Source organism: Pelecanus crispus, chromosome 2 (assembly GCF_030463565.1).
Source record: "Pelecanus crispus isolate bPelCri1 chromosome 2, bPelCri1.pri, whole genome shotgun sequence".
Taxonomy (NCBI): domain Eukaryota; kingdom Metazoa; phylum Chordata; class Aves; order Pelecaniformes; family Pelecanidae; genus Pelecanus; species Pelecanus crispus.
This window is the reverse complement of record NC_134644.1, coordinates 1,135,478-1,149,004: the sequence shown is the minus strand read 5'-3', so window position 1 is coordinate 1,149,004 and position 13,527 is coordinate 1,135,478. Positions and strand designations below refer to the sequence as shown.

Genomic DNA, 13,527 nt, shown 5'->3' with positions numbered 1-13,527 from the left:
CATAATGTGCAATGGCACTAAGGAATATTTTTTTAAAATTTTAATTATTCCACTAAATATCCACGGTGACAGGTGAAAAGACCAAATTTAACTACCAGAAAGCCAAAGGAAAAAATCTGTACGCACATTTTTAAAAAGGAAAATGTCATACGCCTCAGAATGGCAACCCCCCCCCCCCCCACAACCTTGTCACTAATAGAATATATCCCCCAACAAAAGAAATCTACAGAGAACCTTTTCAAAAGAGTTAGGTCCATTTCTTGAGCTGCCGATCAGTGTCAGAGGCAAACACCACACTGAAACGGTTGTGGATGCTGAGCAATCTAGAAATTCTTGCTGACATTCTGCTACAACAAAAGACCACAGTTTGTCAAACTCTATCAATGTGATTAATGCCAAAGCGAGGATGTAAATTCCACTAAATCTGCATGCTAGGGCAAATGTGAAAACCCCTAGAATTATGAGTCAATATCTTCAACACATCTAGAGTAATTGCCTATTGACAAAAAATAAGCATGCTACACAACAGAAAAATAAAAACAACCTGACTGCTCTCTGATAAAAATGAAATTTTGGGTGATCTTTACAGTAGCTGGAGGGAAACTGATTCTCTGAAAGCCTGCTGCACTCTTTATGAAAGAACACTTAGTAATTGATGTGTAATCCAGCCACTGACAGGCAGAGACAGCATCTCTTCCACGTTATACCTGGATTTTAGGGATACACAAGTCTCCAGTAAGGCGTCACTAGTAGCGCTACAATACAAATACAACCCTGCTTGGGATGCATCGTATATACGCTCTCTTAGTGTCACCGCCCTCTTCAGCCGCCTAGACCTCAACCAAGAGCTGCGTCCTGGCGTACTGCCTCGCTAGACTGAGAAACCAACAACCGTCCTGCTTCGCTTGCCCAGCTCCTCCTCCTCCTCCTCCGTCGCACTTCATCGTTAGATTTGTCAGTTCAGCTTTGTCCTATTTTGATACCTTTCTGGTGCCTATGAGCAACCACCTTTTCCCCTCTCCTGACGTCATTGCTTCCTCCCTTTCTCTTGAAGCTGCTCTTGCCCTCTCCAGCTCAGGCATATCCCTCATCGCCACAAAACGAGAAGCTGTTACTCCTGAGCATGTACCCTCCTGCTACTGCATCTCACTCTGAGGGTTCTCCCAAGAGCTACTGAGAACGCCCTCCAAAGAAAACCCGAACTACATACTTAAAACCAAATCTCCAGTCTAAACTGGGTCAGGAAGCAAAGGCAGACAGAGCTGGTTCCCCTTCCCTTAGGGAAATAAGGTTTCCATCCATTTCACACTCTTTACACGGAAAAGCCATTTGTACATCAGGTATCATTCATGTGATAAGGCTGAAATAAAGGCTCAGAACCAATTCCACATTCATGCTTAGATGACAGGAGCAAGGATTAGGAAGCAAATCTAGGATACTACCTGTTTGCTGCTCATGGCAAAGGGGAGGTCTGGATAGAGGAGAGAGCTCAGACACTGCTGCAGGGGGTAATTATGAATTCTAGCTGAGGCAAAAAGACCTGCATGAAGGTGAGGAACAGCTGAAGCTGCTAGTTTTCCAGCTGTTAGCATACATAGATCTTGGCAATGACTGATTTAATGCCGAATTTCAGATTAGCACCCTCCTACTTACTGCCTCTTTCTCTCTGTCCATAATGGTTTCCAACTCCTCAAAATGGCGAAGTTTTATCTCCAGCTTCTTCATCTGCGTTTCCACCAGAAGGGCGACCAGGGACTTGATCTTTCTTTCTTCCACTGCTGCTAGGTGCTGAGGATAAAACACAGGTTTTTGCTTTACATGCATTTCACAAAATAAAGTGCTTTAAGGGAACAAATAAGCCAACTACGCTGCATCGAGCTTTAGCCACCCTATTCCACCTCTGGACAGAAAACAGGGCATTGCATTATCAATCTTATGCTCGGAACCACAAGCCCTTGGAAGATTATTAAGCTTTTAATCAAATAAATAGGTGCCAAGTTTTAATACAAGAGGTATTGTGGCTGCTCAGTACTCATAAGCAATCCAGCTTTGCCTCGAAGCCTTCCGAGCGCTGCGCAACAGAGAGCGCTTTCAGTGGAAATGCAAATGAGGGAGCAAGGGTACGTTGTACCGAGTCAGCCGCAGGTCATCCAAAAAGCTTTCACCAAAACACACACAGGAGGCTTCTACCTGGAACGACCCACAAAGCCAGCGAGAGGACTCTTGCATGCCTTTGCCATTAAAATATTTGTTGCTCAAGTAAACGAGAAGCTACGTATCTAGTTACGCATGCTCCCATTACATGCGGCACCATACCACTAAACCATAAGCTTTCTCAGGGCAGCAGTTCCACCTCGGGCTAGGGAGAGCTTGCAGGGAAATCTCTACACAGACGACAGAAGAAACTGTTAAAAAAAAACCCCAAACCCCTCCAGTTTCCTTTTATAACCAGGCTGCATAGTATTCCTATTGCAGAAGAAAGCTGAAGGCAAAGCTGTATTTAAACTGCAAAAGCAAACTGCAGAAAAAGGCAAATAGATTCTTTATGAGGCTTTAGCTTTACCCCATTTACATATACACACACTTATACATAAATGATACAGGATATATATATGTGTGTGTGTATACGTGATATATGAGACAGCCTATAAAAGCGTTTCACATTTTCCAAGTGTGAAAGGCATGCTGAGGATGCCTTCTCCCAGCTTTTGTTAAAAGCCTGCTGTTCAAAATGAAAATACGCTCAAAACACCCATCATGTACTGCTTGGAAGTTTCTGTATTAATAGTCAAAGGATGTTTCCCGACTGCAGTGTCCAAGCAAAGCCTTACTGACACATCCAAGGGTTGAGGGGGAAGGAGGGTTGGCTTTTGAGAAGGGAAAGGTGAGGGCCGACGGGAAGAAGGAAAAAAGAAAAAGCTGGATCTCATCCAGCTCAAGCTGCAAACAGAGACTCATATTTAGCAAGCTGTGCCCCAAACCTTGGCTCAGAACTGGGAGAAACACTGAGCCAGAAAAGCAGCATTATAAAACTCCCTGGTAATCCTAATTATAAACAGCATTTCTCAAAACATATGATATTGTTTCCATCGCTAACATCTCATTCGACAGCCTTCACCTCTGGTAACCCACCAGCAATAAAGCAAGCCTTCAGCGCATCTAGATAACATACATTCAAGACTCGCGCTAAGTTTAATTTTAAATCAGGTACAGTTTGAGAGAACCAGAGCGATCACCCAAGTTCATCTAACAGCATGCCACTGTGAAATTCAAGCAGGCTATTCAGCTAAATCCTGACCAAACAGCGGTGCACACATCTGAGACAAAGTAACTGAACGGCTGACAAAACTAGAAAATTTAACGTCAATTAATACTGTTTAGCAAGCCAAACTCATTTGTATGAAAAGTCAGTGACAGAAGTGCCTTTGTTGATACACACAGCCTTCTGACAGTCATTTTGCCTTGCCTGATGTGTGCAATCTTAATAACGAAACTAGATTAACATCAAATCAGCAAGGCACACGATTAGGTGAAAGACAGGTCTCAAAATACACATTAGAAAGGAAATCATCATTCACGTTTTTCCTGAAGAGACCCAAAAAGGCCGCTCCTTAGTCTGGCATTACCCAGTGCCTTCACGGGGACAAAGAAGTCATTACTGACTCTGCGGTTGACAAAACCAACCCAGTAAGACAAAATTAACAGTGGTTTAAATTGCCTGATAAACACAGGAATCCACCTTAAGTCATAAATAAGCAGAAAAAAAGAAAAGAAGATGGGATGTGACATTATGCTGGGATACAGCAATTCTGAACGACCTTAGCATCACTAGGCAAGGTGGACCCGGCCTCTGGCCGAGAGCGGATACGGAACGACGCTTTGGTTTGCTGTTTAAACACGGGAGTCCTACACACGAGCGTAGCCACGAGTGCCTCTGCGCCTGCCCTTGTGCCCATGGCCACAAAACTGACTGGTTTCTCTGCTCAGAAACCCCTTCTGGGTGAACACTGATAACCCTGGGAGGAATCGCAAGACTAGCTACTGACCTAGCACATCACAGGCAGTCTCACAGAACCTAGCCTGTCCCCTAATCCTTCTAAACCAGCGTTAGTTGTGAGATCAGCTCATCGCAGCAAGAGCCTGAGTGTGGCAACTGGTGTAGACAACGGTAAAACCAGACCATGAGACACCTCTGGAAAATGGAGAGCATCCCGGCACCATCTCACCGTGCTGAAGTCTTCTCATCCACACGCTAGAGGTTAGCTGAGCCTGCAACAGGCAGAAAAAATTACTCTTTCTGCTTCCTTCCCTCTTCCTGTTTTGTGAGAGGAGACCAGACGCTTCATCTACCTTTTGTCTGCAAGGCCAAGAGGGGATAGGACTGTCTTTCACGGATGAAACAAGAAAAAGGTGGCAGATAACACAGAACTCTCTAAACTAAGGCACACAACGGGAAACAAGTCCTGTCATGCATACATTCAAGCATGAGATGAAAAAGGTCCTACAGTGAGTTTCTAGAGCAGCAGCAAAAGGGAACCAATTAAAGACATAATTTGATGTGCCTATGAACAGAAGATGGGATGTAGCTGCCTGCGAAAAGAAACATGATTTTAGCAACAGGGCTCATTCTTGAGTTTTATGTTTCTAAATGAAACAAACACATAAAAAAAGCGCTTGATAACCGAAGGCTTTCTAATTCAGTAGGCAAAGGAAAGTGCTGCAATGGTACGTGGCTGAAGCATATCAGACTAGGAATAAAGCCTAACAGCAAAGTTACCGCCCGTGGAAAAGACTTATGGACCATTATAGTAGGCTTTGCACCACTGGCAGTTTTGATATCAGTGTCTCCTAGAAAAGATGTATGGAATCACAGCTACCTCAGAACAGAAATTCAGAGAAGTCATGGGATCAGTGTTATGCATGAGGTCAAGTTATGACCAGAACGGTCCATTTTGGCAGCGTAAGTGATGGCTCAAGAGCTGCAGCAGAAGCTCTGCAGCTCAGTCACAACTGGACAAAAGCTAAGAGCAATCTGCAGAAGGCACAACATTTTCTATCAGGTGCTACTTATGCACAGAAAGGAAAAACCAGCTTACATTGATTTAGGAATCTGAGAAGAAAATGAGGAAAAGGGACTTAAATAATTCTGTTTGTACAGAGGCCATAACCTGTAAAAATCCATTTTAAATTGTTGCTCCATTCCATACATAGGAATATAGTCTCACCCCTAAATGCACACATTCACTGGATACCATTTCTCAAATAAGTGGCTTCACCAATAAGCTGTCCTACCTCCAAAGAAAAAAAGCCTTCAAGTGCCTGCCTTTAACCCCTGTCTCTCCTTAGAAGTCAACGGCAATATTCCTCCGAAATAAAATCGTAAGGAAAACAACTTTGTAACAGCTCTTCACATGACCAGGTCTTGAGTTCATTATGAAGAACTGAATTACTCTCTCAGACAAGATAAGATACAGCTCACTGAAAACCTTAATATTGTCTGGGTTTTTAAGTGCAAGTAGAAAGAGAAATCCCTGTTGAACTTGAATTCTACTCTGAAGTGTGAACATCCTAATTATAATATATTATTTCCTGTAATATAAAGCGAAAATTCTTCTAGAATATTATCATTACCATAATGAAAATTGCCATTAGCCAGGTCCCTTCTCCCTCTAGCGCTCATTATCACCAAAGAAAGGAAAGTAGGAGATCGTCTTTATTTGGAGCAAGTAGCCTTCCATAAAATACAGATTAAATTTCACGCCTCCTTATGTATACGCAGGGGTTTTTTTTTCAACTTGGCTGAAAATATCTGTAAGTCTGATGAACTGAAAGTAAGTTACTCTCAGTAAAAGAGCTTGGTGCTTGGAGCACGGTAGGTTCAGGTGCAGACAGGCGAAGGGATGCACATGGGAGCCAGTGAGGACTCTGCACTTCACCGACACAACAAACCTGAAGTTTGCCTGCGAAGTGGGATTCCAGCCAGCTAGGGTGCCAAGCTCTGACACTACGCAACGCTGAATCCATGCAACTTGTGATTTTAGAACCTGGCTTGAAACTTAGTAACTAAAAATATCCTGAAATCTCACGGCTTCATAAAGGAGGGAGGGACTGTATCATCATGACAACACCTATCATCACGCTATCCTCAATATATATGACTAGTTGGGAAAAAAAAGTCTAAAGTTATAAGAGTCAAAGATCAAGACTGCAGGAGTCAGTGCGCCACATGCAACACCCCATTATGTCCACCATTAGGTCCTGAAAATCCATAAGGAAATAAAGACCATCCGCGCTTTGCTTTTGGTATCTGTAAAGTAGGTGACACGGAACATGGCACTGAATCCAAGAGCGATTAAGAAACCCAAACTACAACTTGAATCCAAAGAAAATATGTAAAGAGAAAACAGAATTTGAAAAAGATATTCCAAAAGAAGCGAAGGTTGTCTGGTTCCTGAAAAACGAAAATGAAAAACAACAGGCAATTAGTAATTATAGGGTAAAGAAAAGCTATTCGATAGGCCACTGATTCAAACCACAGCTCATTAAGAGACTACGGACAAACAAACAAGTTTAATGACAGAAAGACAAAAATGTGCTTTTAACAGACACACAGTACCTCTTAACACAAAAAATCATTAAGCTGTCTATAAAAAACTGTAATGCTAGAATTGAACATCACATTGTTTTTACAGACAGAGTCCAAGCACGGAAGGCTTGTGTGAAGTCCACAGAACAGCCGGTGGCTCGGCAAAAGGCGGCTACGTAAGGGTTTTATCACCCAGACCTATGTCCTCAGCATTACAGCCAGACCTATCGAGCGGAGAAAAGCCTTCCCCAAAATGACAAGCACATTTTGGGGCTATTTCTTAGGGATGTTCATCGACTTCATAATCGTAAAAGTAGCTGCCTGAAGTAAAATTGTGTACTATTTCATTTGGGAGTTCAAGCAGAAGAAACTGAAGATGGCACTTGTGCTCCTTCAAGGTACTGGAGATTAGAACGTGAAACTGCACGGATCTGGAACAAAGGACCATTTTAGGAAGAGTTCTAATGTGAACTGGAAGCCAAGCCAATGGATATTTGTATAAAACAAACCTTTGCTTTGGTGGCAGCTGAGGCAAGGGCAGCAGCTGCAGCTGTAGCTACGTTTCCTTCCGAGATTTCGTGTTCCACTTTCTTCTTCCCAGCCTCGTTTTCTTTGTCTTTGCTTGCATCAACGTTCTCCTTGTTCTCTTCTGCCTCCTTTTCTTCTGAAAGAGATTTACCGCCAAGTCCGTTATGTGCATTCTCCCCTTGTTAACAGTATCACGTCAGGACAGGAATTGCTCTACGCACACTGCTATCAAACAAATTAATTCATCCGCACACTGTCACGTTCCTATGTTATAGTACTGCTACTCGTCCAAATGCTGACAGGGGAACAATTCTAGTCCAGGAGGATCTGATCCAACAAATAGGGTAACTTTAAATGCTTTTAGTTTCCGTCCTGTCGATTCATCTTCTGCCATCAGCTTACCCTCATCAGAACAATTTCAGCTGCATTTCCAAATCAACACCATTATTACATCAAATCCAAATGCTTCTTGTTCTACCTAGTGCCAAAATACTGAATATAAGTTCCAGGAAAAAGCAATATATTCGTGTGGTACAAGGGCAACATGTTAAAAATAAGTAATAAAAATAATGTCTCATGTAGAAAAAAACCCAGTACTCCTCAGTCTGTCAAAATAAAGGCTCTGCATCACTTCACAGGGAAACTCAGCTAACATTAACTTCCAAGGGTAGAAGCGAGCAGTCCCATTTGCCTGCAGTACAGGCAAAATAAAATAATTTATGACCAAACACGCACTTTGCTACTGCAATTTCTTTACCCAGTCACTACACACAGTGACAGAAAGCTCAGCTGAGGTCTAAAATGAGTTCAAGAAAGAATTTAGTGCCTAAGCTTTGCAGTGAAATTAAACTAGAATATTTACTACCGAACCATGAAGCAGCCTGATGTGCAAGAGGAAATATTTCTGCCACATTTGAGTTTATAGTCTATTCCAACCACTTTAGAGCAAGGCTATTAAAGCTAACACAGCTTGAGGAACAGCTGGGAACCATTACCTGGCTTGGTGTCTGCAGTCACTTCACTATCTTGCTCTTTTTCTGGATTTCTCTCATTTTCTCCTTCTTGTACTTTATCGCCTTCCTCAATTTCACTCTCCGCTTTGTTTTCAACCTAAATGGGATGAAAGATTGTTTGAAGAATGAGAGCCATAGAAGACATTCACCGTTAACTTCATTTATAGCTTTCAAATTAATTCACTATCATAAAGGAAGAGATTAAATTTTAAAGGTTGACTGCTACACTTAAGCCCATTTTGATAATCGTATCCAACATCTGAATAAACAAAGTAACTGCTATACTGGACAGCAGCCTAATCAGATTCAGTAACCCAGGCCAAATTTCATCTGAAGGTACAAGAAATCCTCAACTAAGATGACCTAAGAACATGTTCTGCCCCCCGCTGCCCCCATTTATTCCAGCAGTTTGTGCATAAGTTTTATATCCTTTCCAATGCCTGCCATGATAACAGTTTCTACAGTATTCACCTATCCACACAGCTCCAAATTCTGCAGAACTCGTGGTCACAACAGCATCCTGTGGTAATAAATGCTAACACTGAATTAATGTTACAGGAGGTTGCTTCTGTCCAGGAATTGGTGGAAGAAAGGAACTTTTGCAAGACGGAAGTAAAATAAAAATATTTCCTGTTAAAATCTAGCTGCCTTAACTTAGTGTTAATGAAATCAGCAGCAGCTTCGCACTTCAGACTGGAAGCATCCTTTTCCCCTTGAAAATCCTCCAAACTGACCTGTTTCTCATTTATTCTGCTCTACAGAACAACGTGTCTTTTCAAGCTCTGACCAAGTCTTCTACACTTACATCTTCCTAAGCGTACCCGACTATTTATCAGAAAGGCAGCAAAAGAACTATCTGAAAACAGAGTGAGAAGTAACATCAAGTCTACACGCAGCAGCCGTTAGGTTAGTTATATCTCATTCAACTGACAAAGCAGGCAACACAGAAATATCACCTCTTGCTGCAGACTCGCTAAGTGCCTACTACCATTTATTTAGCAGAGCGATGTTCTAATGCCAGGACATTAGTTTAATTCAAGTTTAGCTCTGAAACAATCACAGCCAGTGCCATTATTGTAGACTGTCTGAAAAGAGGTACTGTGTGTGTAGACACAGGGTTGTAAATAAACCCCATAACAACTGCATTCCTGTAGGCACTATCAACAGGTTGCAGGAATTAATTTCTGAATATCTTTATGGGCAGGATGTATCATACCTAACATCAAAAGTATACAATGCACACACCCCTATAACCAAGAGTTAGCCCAGACTTCTTGCAATGAGGAGTTTCATCGACCAGCTCCGCCACGGGCACCTTCCTTTAGTCCCATCCTCCCACATCCCCTACACCACATGCGATGGTGCCGACCGAGCAGGTCCGTAACTTGCACTGTCGCCGGAGAGCTGCAATGCAGCTGGGGCAACAGTTTCATTCGGGTTGTCCCTTCAGCTCCGCACACCACGCTCACAAATGGTTGCCAAGTACTGCAAGTAACCCAAATTCACCCATCTCCTAGAAAGCCCTGGTCTCTCTGATCTTGTCAGAACAGAAAGCTGCATTCAACTTTGGGAAGGCGATTTGTCACAGAACAAACTTTTCTAGGGCAAGACTTCAAAGTGGTGCTTGCTTTAGACCACTACCAGTCATGAACCATAACATAGCAATGTCCTTCCACAGCTTACATCTCTAATTCATTTGGTATCACCCACTCCCAACCTTTCTTTCCTCAGGACTAGAAAACACCACACTGACGTCTCATTCCCGTTGTTCGCACAGCAAAAGAAACGTCTCTATATGTCGTCTCCATACATGTGTCCAAAGAAGAGTAACGGAGCTGGGGCAGGGTCTGGAGCACAGGGCTGATGGGGAGCGGCTGAGGGAGCTGGGGGTGTTCAGCCTGGAGAAGAGGAGGCTGAGGGGAGACCTGATCGCTCTCTACAACTCCCTGAAAGGAGGGGGCAGGGAGGGGGGTCGGGCTCTTCTCCCAAGGAACCATCGACAGGACGAGAGGAAATGGGCTCAAGCTGCACCAGGGGAGGTTTAGATTGGATATTGGGAGAGATTTCTTCACAGAAAGAGTGGCCAAGCACTGGAGCAGGCTGCCCAGGGAAGGGGCTGAGTCCCCATCCCTGGAGGGATTTAAAAGACGTGTAGATGTGGCGCTCAGAGACATGGTTTAGTGGTGGACTTGGCAGTGTTGGGTTAATGTTGGACTCGATGATCTTAAAGGTCTTTGCCAACCTAAGCGATTCTATGATTCTGTGACTTGAGACTAAGTGACTCATAAGAGAATGAAGCACTGTGGAGACTGAGAACTGTTCCCCATGGACACACACACTGACCAGCACACTACCATCCACCTTTCTTACACAGCATTTCAGCACATAATACTTCAGGTTCCTAAGTGTCAGAACTCTCTTTTCAGAACCAGTGTACTGAGCCAAGCTTACCTTCTCAGACTGTTGCCCATCTGTCTCGGTTTCCATTTTTTCTTCTTCAGCTCCATCTGAGAACACAAGTAAGTAAAGTATTTAGAAGTGCCATAATGTCCATTTATCATACTCAACATCTATTTCAGGGTTAACAAAAATTTTCTGTTCTCTGCTAAACTCCTGGAAGACTAAAAGCTTATTACACTAATTTTAGTTTAAAAAATCAAGTTTACTTGCAATTTTAAATTTAACTGTTTTTTCTTTTCAGTCCAACAAGCAGGACAAAACATTACGTTATCTAGGCTCTGCTGAAACACCCACTTCATCCCTGTACAGGGAAACCACCAAATCTATCAATTTTAGCTACATAAAGGGACAGTTTGATGCACAGTTCTGCAGTATTCAAGTCACACAGTAATTCCCGTCGGTAAGTTGCAGTATTATAAAATGTTTTCCCCAATACATCCAATTTGATTCTGTAGATGGTTGTCAGTTACGTGATTAACCTCAATTACAGCGCTGCCAGACTTGTAATTCCTCCTGAACGCAAGATCCCCTGAGCTGCTTTCGATGAAAGGTCTATCCAGAGGCATTGTCATATGTTGCAGGTCAACTGAAGGTTTAAATTCCATTTTGTAGGGGGTACAAATACCGGAATTCTCCAAAGCAGACTTCAAAATAATTATTCACCACCAGAGTAACATTAAGCAGTAGCAAATCTGTTAAAGCACCGACACTGTTCTTAAACGCTAAGGATCTCTTGCTATTTCTGGCCCCCCAAAAAACCCCACCAGAGTTCAAGGCAGGAAGCAGTTATCCTCCGCACTGGTTTGATGTGAAATCCTGCACATGAAACCTCATTTCACACCCTTCGTACCTGCTGCTCTGCATAAACACAAGGACCAACTGCTTCTCCGGTCCTGTATGGCTCTTTGTGCTGTTCCTCCAAACCCATTTCTCCCAAAAGTACTCTGAAATTGTATCCAAGCCCTCAGAAACACACTTGAAACAAATGTTTGAGTCTGAACTGAGCAATAAAGCTTAAATCAAAGAAACTGGCCCAAAAGGCATAGTCCTATGGTGGATGTTCCTAGACAGTGCTCTCACTCAGACCTTGATCGCTCATTCTCTTGCTTCTTCCTCAGTTGTAATGATACCAGTTGTCGTGGTTTAGCCCCAGCCAGCAACTAAGCACCACGCAGCCGCTCGCTCACTCCCCCTACCCCGATGGGATGGGGGAGAGAATTGGAGGAGTAAGAGTGAGAAACACTCCTGGGCTGAGATAAGAACAGTTTAATAATTGAAATAAAGTAAAATAGTAATGCTAATAGTAGCAGTATAATAATGATAATAATAACAATGATACACGAAGCAAGTGATGCACAATGCAATTGCTCACCACCCGCCGACCGATACCCAGCCAGTTCCTGAGCAGCGATCGCTGCTCCCCGGCCAACCCCCCCAGTTTCTATACTGAGCATGACGTCATATGGTATGGAATAGCCCTTTGGGCAGTTGGGATCAACTATTCTGCCTGTGCCCCCTCCCAGTTTCTTGTGCGCCTGGCAGAGCATGGGAAGCTGAAAAAGTCCTTGACTAGCATAAGCAGTACTCAGCAACAACTGAAAACATCAGCGTGTTATCAACATTCTTCTCCTAGTAAATCCAAAACACAGCACTATGCCTGCTGCTAGGAAGAAAATTAACTCTATCCCAGCCGAAACCAGGACACCAGTACCTGTGGGTTTGTACTGAAGAGTGAATCAATGAAATGATCCAAGTTAAACCCTAACACTTTCTTCGCCTTCTCACTGAAGAAAGCTGTATTGCAGCTCCTCAAGAGTCCAGCCACAGCTGCCTAGTTAGATGCTAAACAAGGTACAAATCACGTCTGAGCACAAGAGCTGGTTGTTGGTTAGATATGAAGCAAGGAAAGCACATAAATTACCAGCAGAAAGCTCCGAGTTTCCTCTGCATCCACAATATAGCCATCCAAACAATTGAGAAACAGAGCTGAGGCTAAATGAACACACCTCCTGACAGCATTGTCACAGGACAGCCTGCTCAACTCCCAGCTTTTTAAAAAGTATGCTTTCCAAGATGCTCTGAAAAACCAGAGTTTTGAGTTGCACCATCAGTGCTAATGCTGAAGAAAATAATAGCATTGGGTGAGCTCTTACTTCTCTCCAGTGGCTTCAGGTATTGCCGACAGATGTTGTTAAGATGTGCAGGGCTCACCATAAAACCACCAGTTGGGTTCCCTGGGCAATAGCAATTTCCTGGACTGCTCCAGGAGGCAGAGCCTCAGCCTTACACCACGACCTGAATCGTCAAAGGAATCGCACAAGACAACCTCTGCCAAGACTGGCTCCAAGGCTCCCATACTGGAGTCATGAAGTACTTCCTTACGGAAAAAGAGAAGCACATGCTCAGGAGGAGACCTCTACAGAGAGCAGAGGCAGCTCACCTACATCACCACAGCCTCCAGTTCCAAACTGGTCATGAAAAATCTCCATCTAGTGTCTCACCAAAGCAGTCTTCCTCTCCTCAAAGGTCGAAACAGAAGAGTAGAGTCATTTGGGAAGCATTCATAAGAAGCTACAAGCATATATATATATATATATATATATATATATATATAAAAAAACCCCTCTGTTGATACTTGGAGGGTTCTCTCACTGCCGTGAGATATGTGGGTCTGGACAGTACCCACTGCCTCTTACGCCTTCACATTTGGAACCCAAAACGAGTTTGCCAGACACCCATAAAAATCTGACCTTGACCACAAGCACCTTCAGAGTGCCCTACCACCAGGCATGAAAAACCTTAGCTTCCGTACACATCTACATGCTTGCTGCTATTGCTTATTTTGGTTTTTTGGCTGACTAGATTGAGCTCTTCAAGCCTGTAACCTCTTATTATTACAAACCTGTAACCAACCTCCGATTGGCATTCAAATAGCTACTA

At 43.3% G+C, this 13,527-nt stretch overlaps 1 protein-coding gene across 1 annotated transcript in view; it reads right to left on the bottom strand.

Moving 5' to 3' along the window:
- Window positions 1-13,527, bottom strand: part of SMARCC1 (SWI/SNF related BAF chromatin remodeling complex subunit C1) — a 97,474-nt gene that overhangs the window by 21,301 nt on the left and 62,646 nt on the right. The window contains exons 22-25 of the mRNA XM_075704707.1: window positions 10,579-10,634; window positions 8,110-8,224; window positions 7,096-7,250; window positions 1,654-1,788 (exon numbers count right to left, since the gene is read on the bottom strand). Coding sequence (XP_075560822.1) covers window positions 1,654-1,788; window positions 7,096-7,250; window positions 8,110-8,224; window positions 10,579-10,634 — 461 coding nt within the window. The remainder of the gene's footprint in view (window positions 1-1,653; window positions 1,789-7,095; window positions 7,251-8,109; window positions 8,225-10,578; window positions 10,635-13,527) is intronic.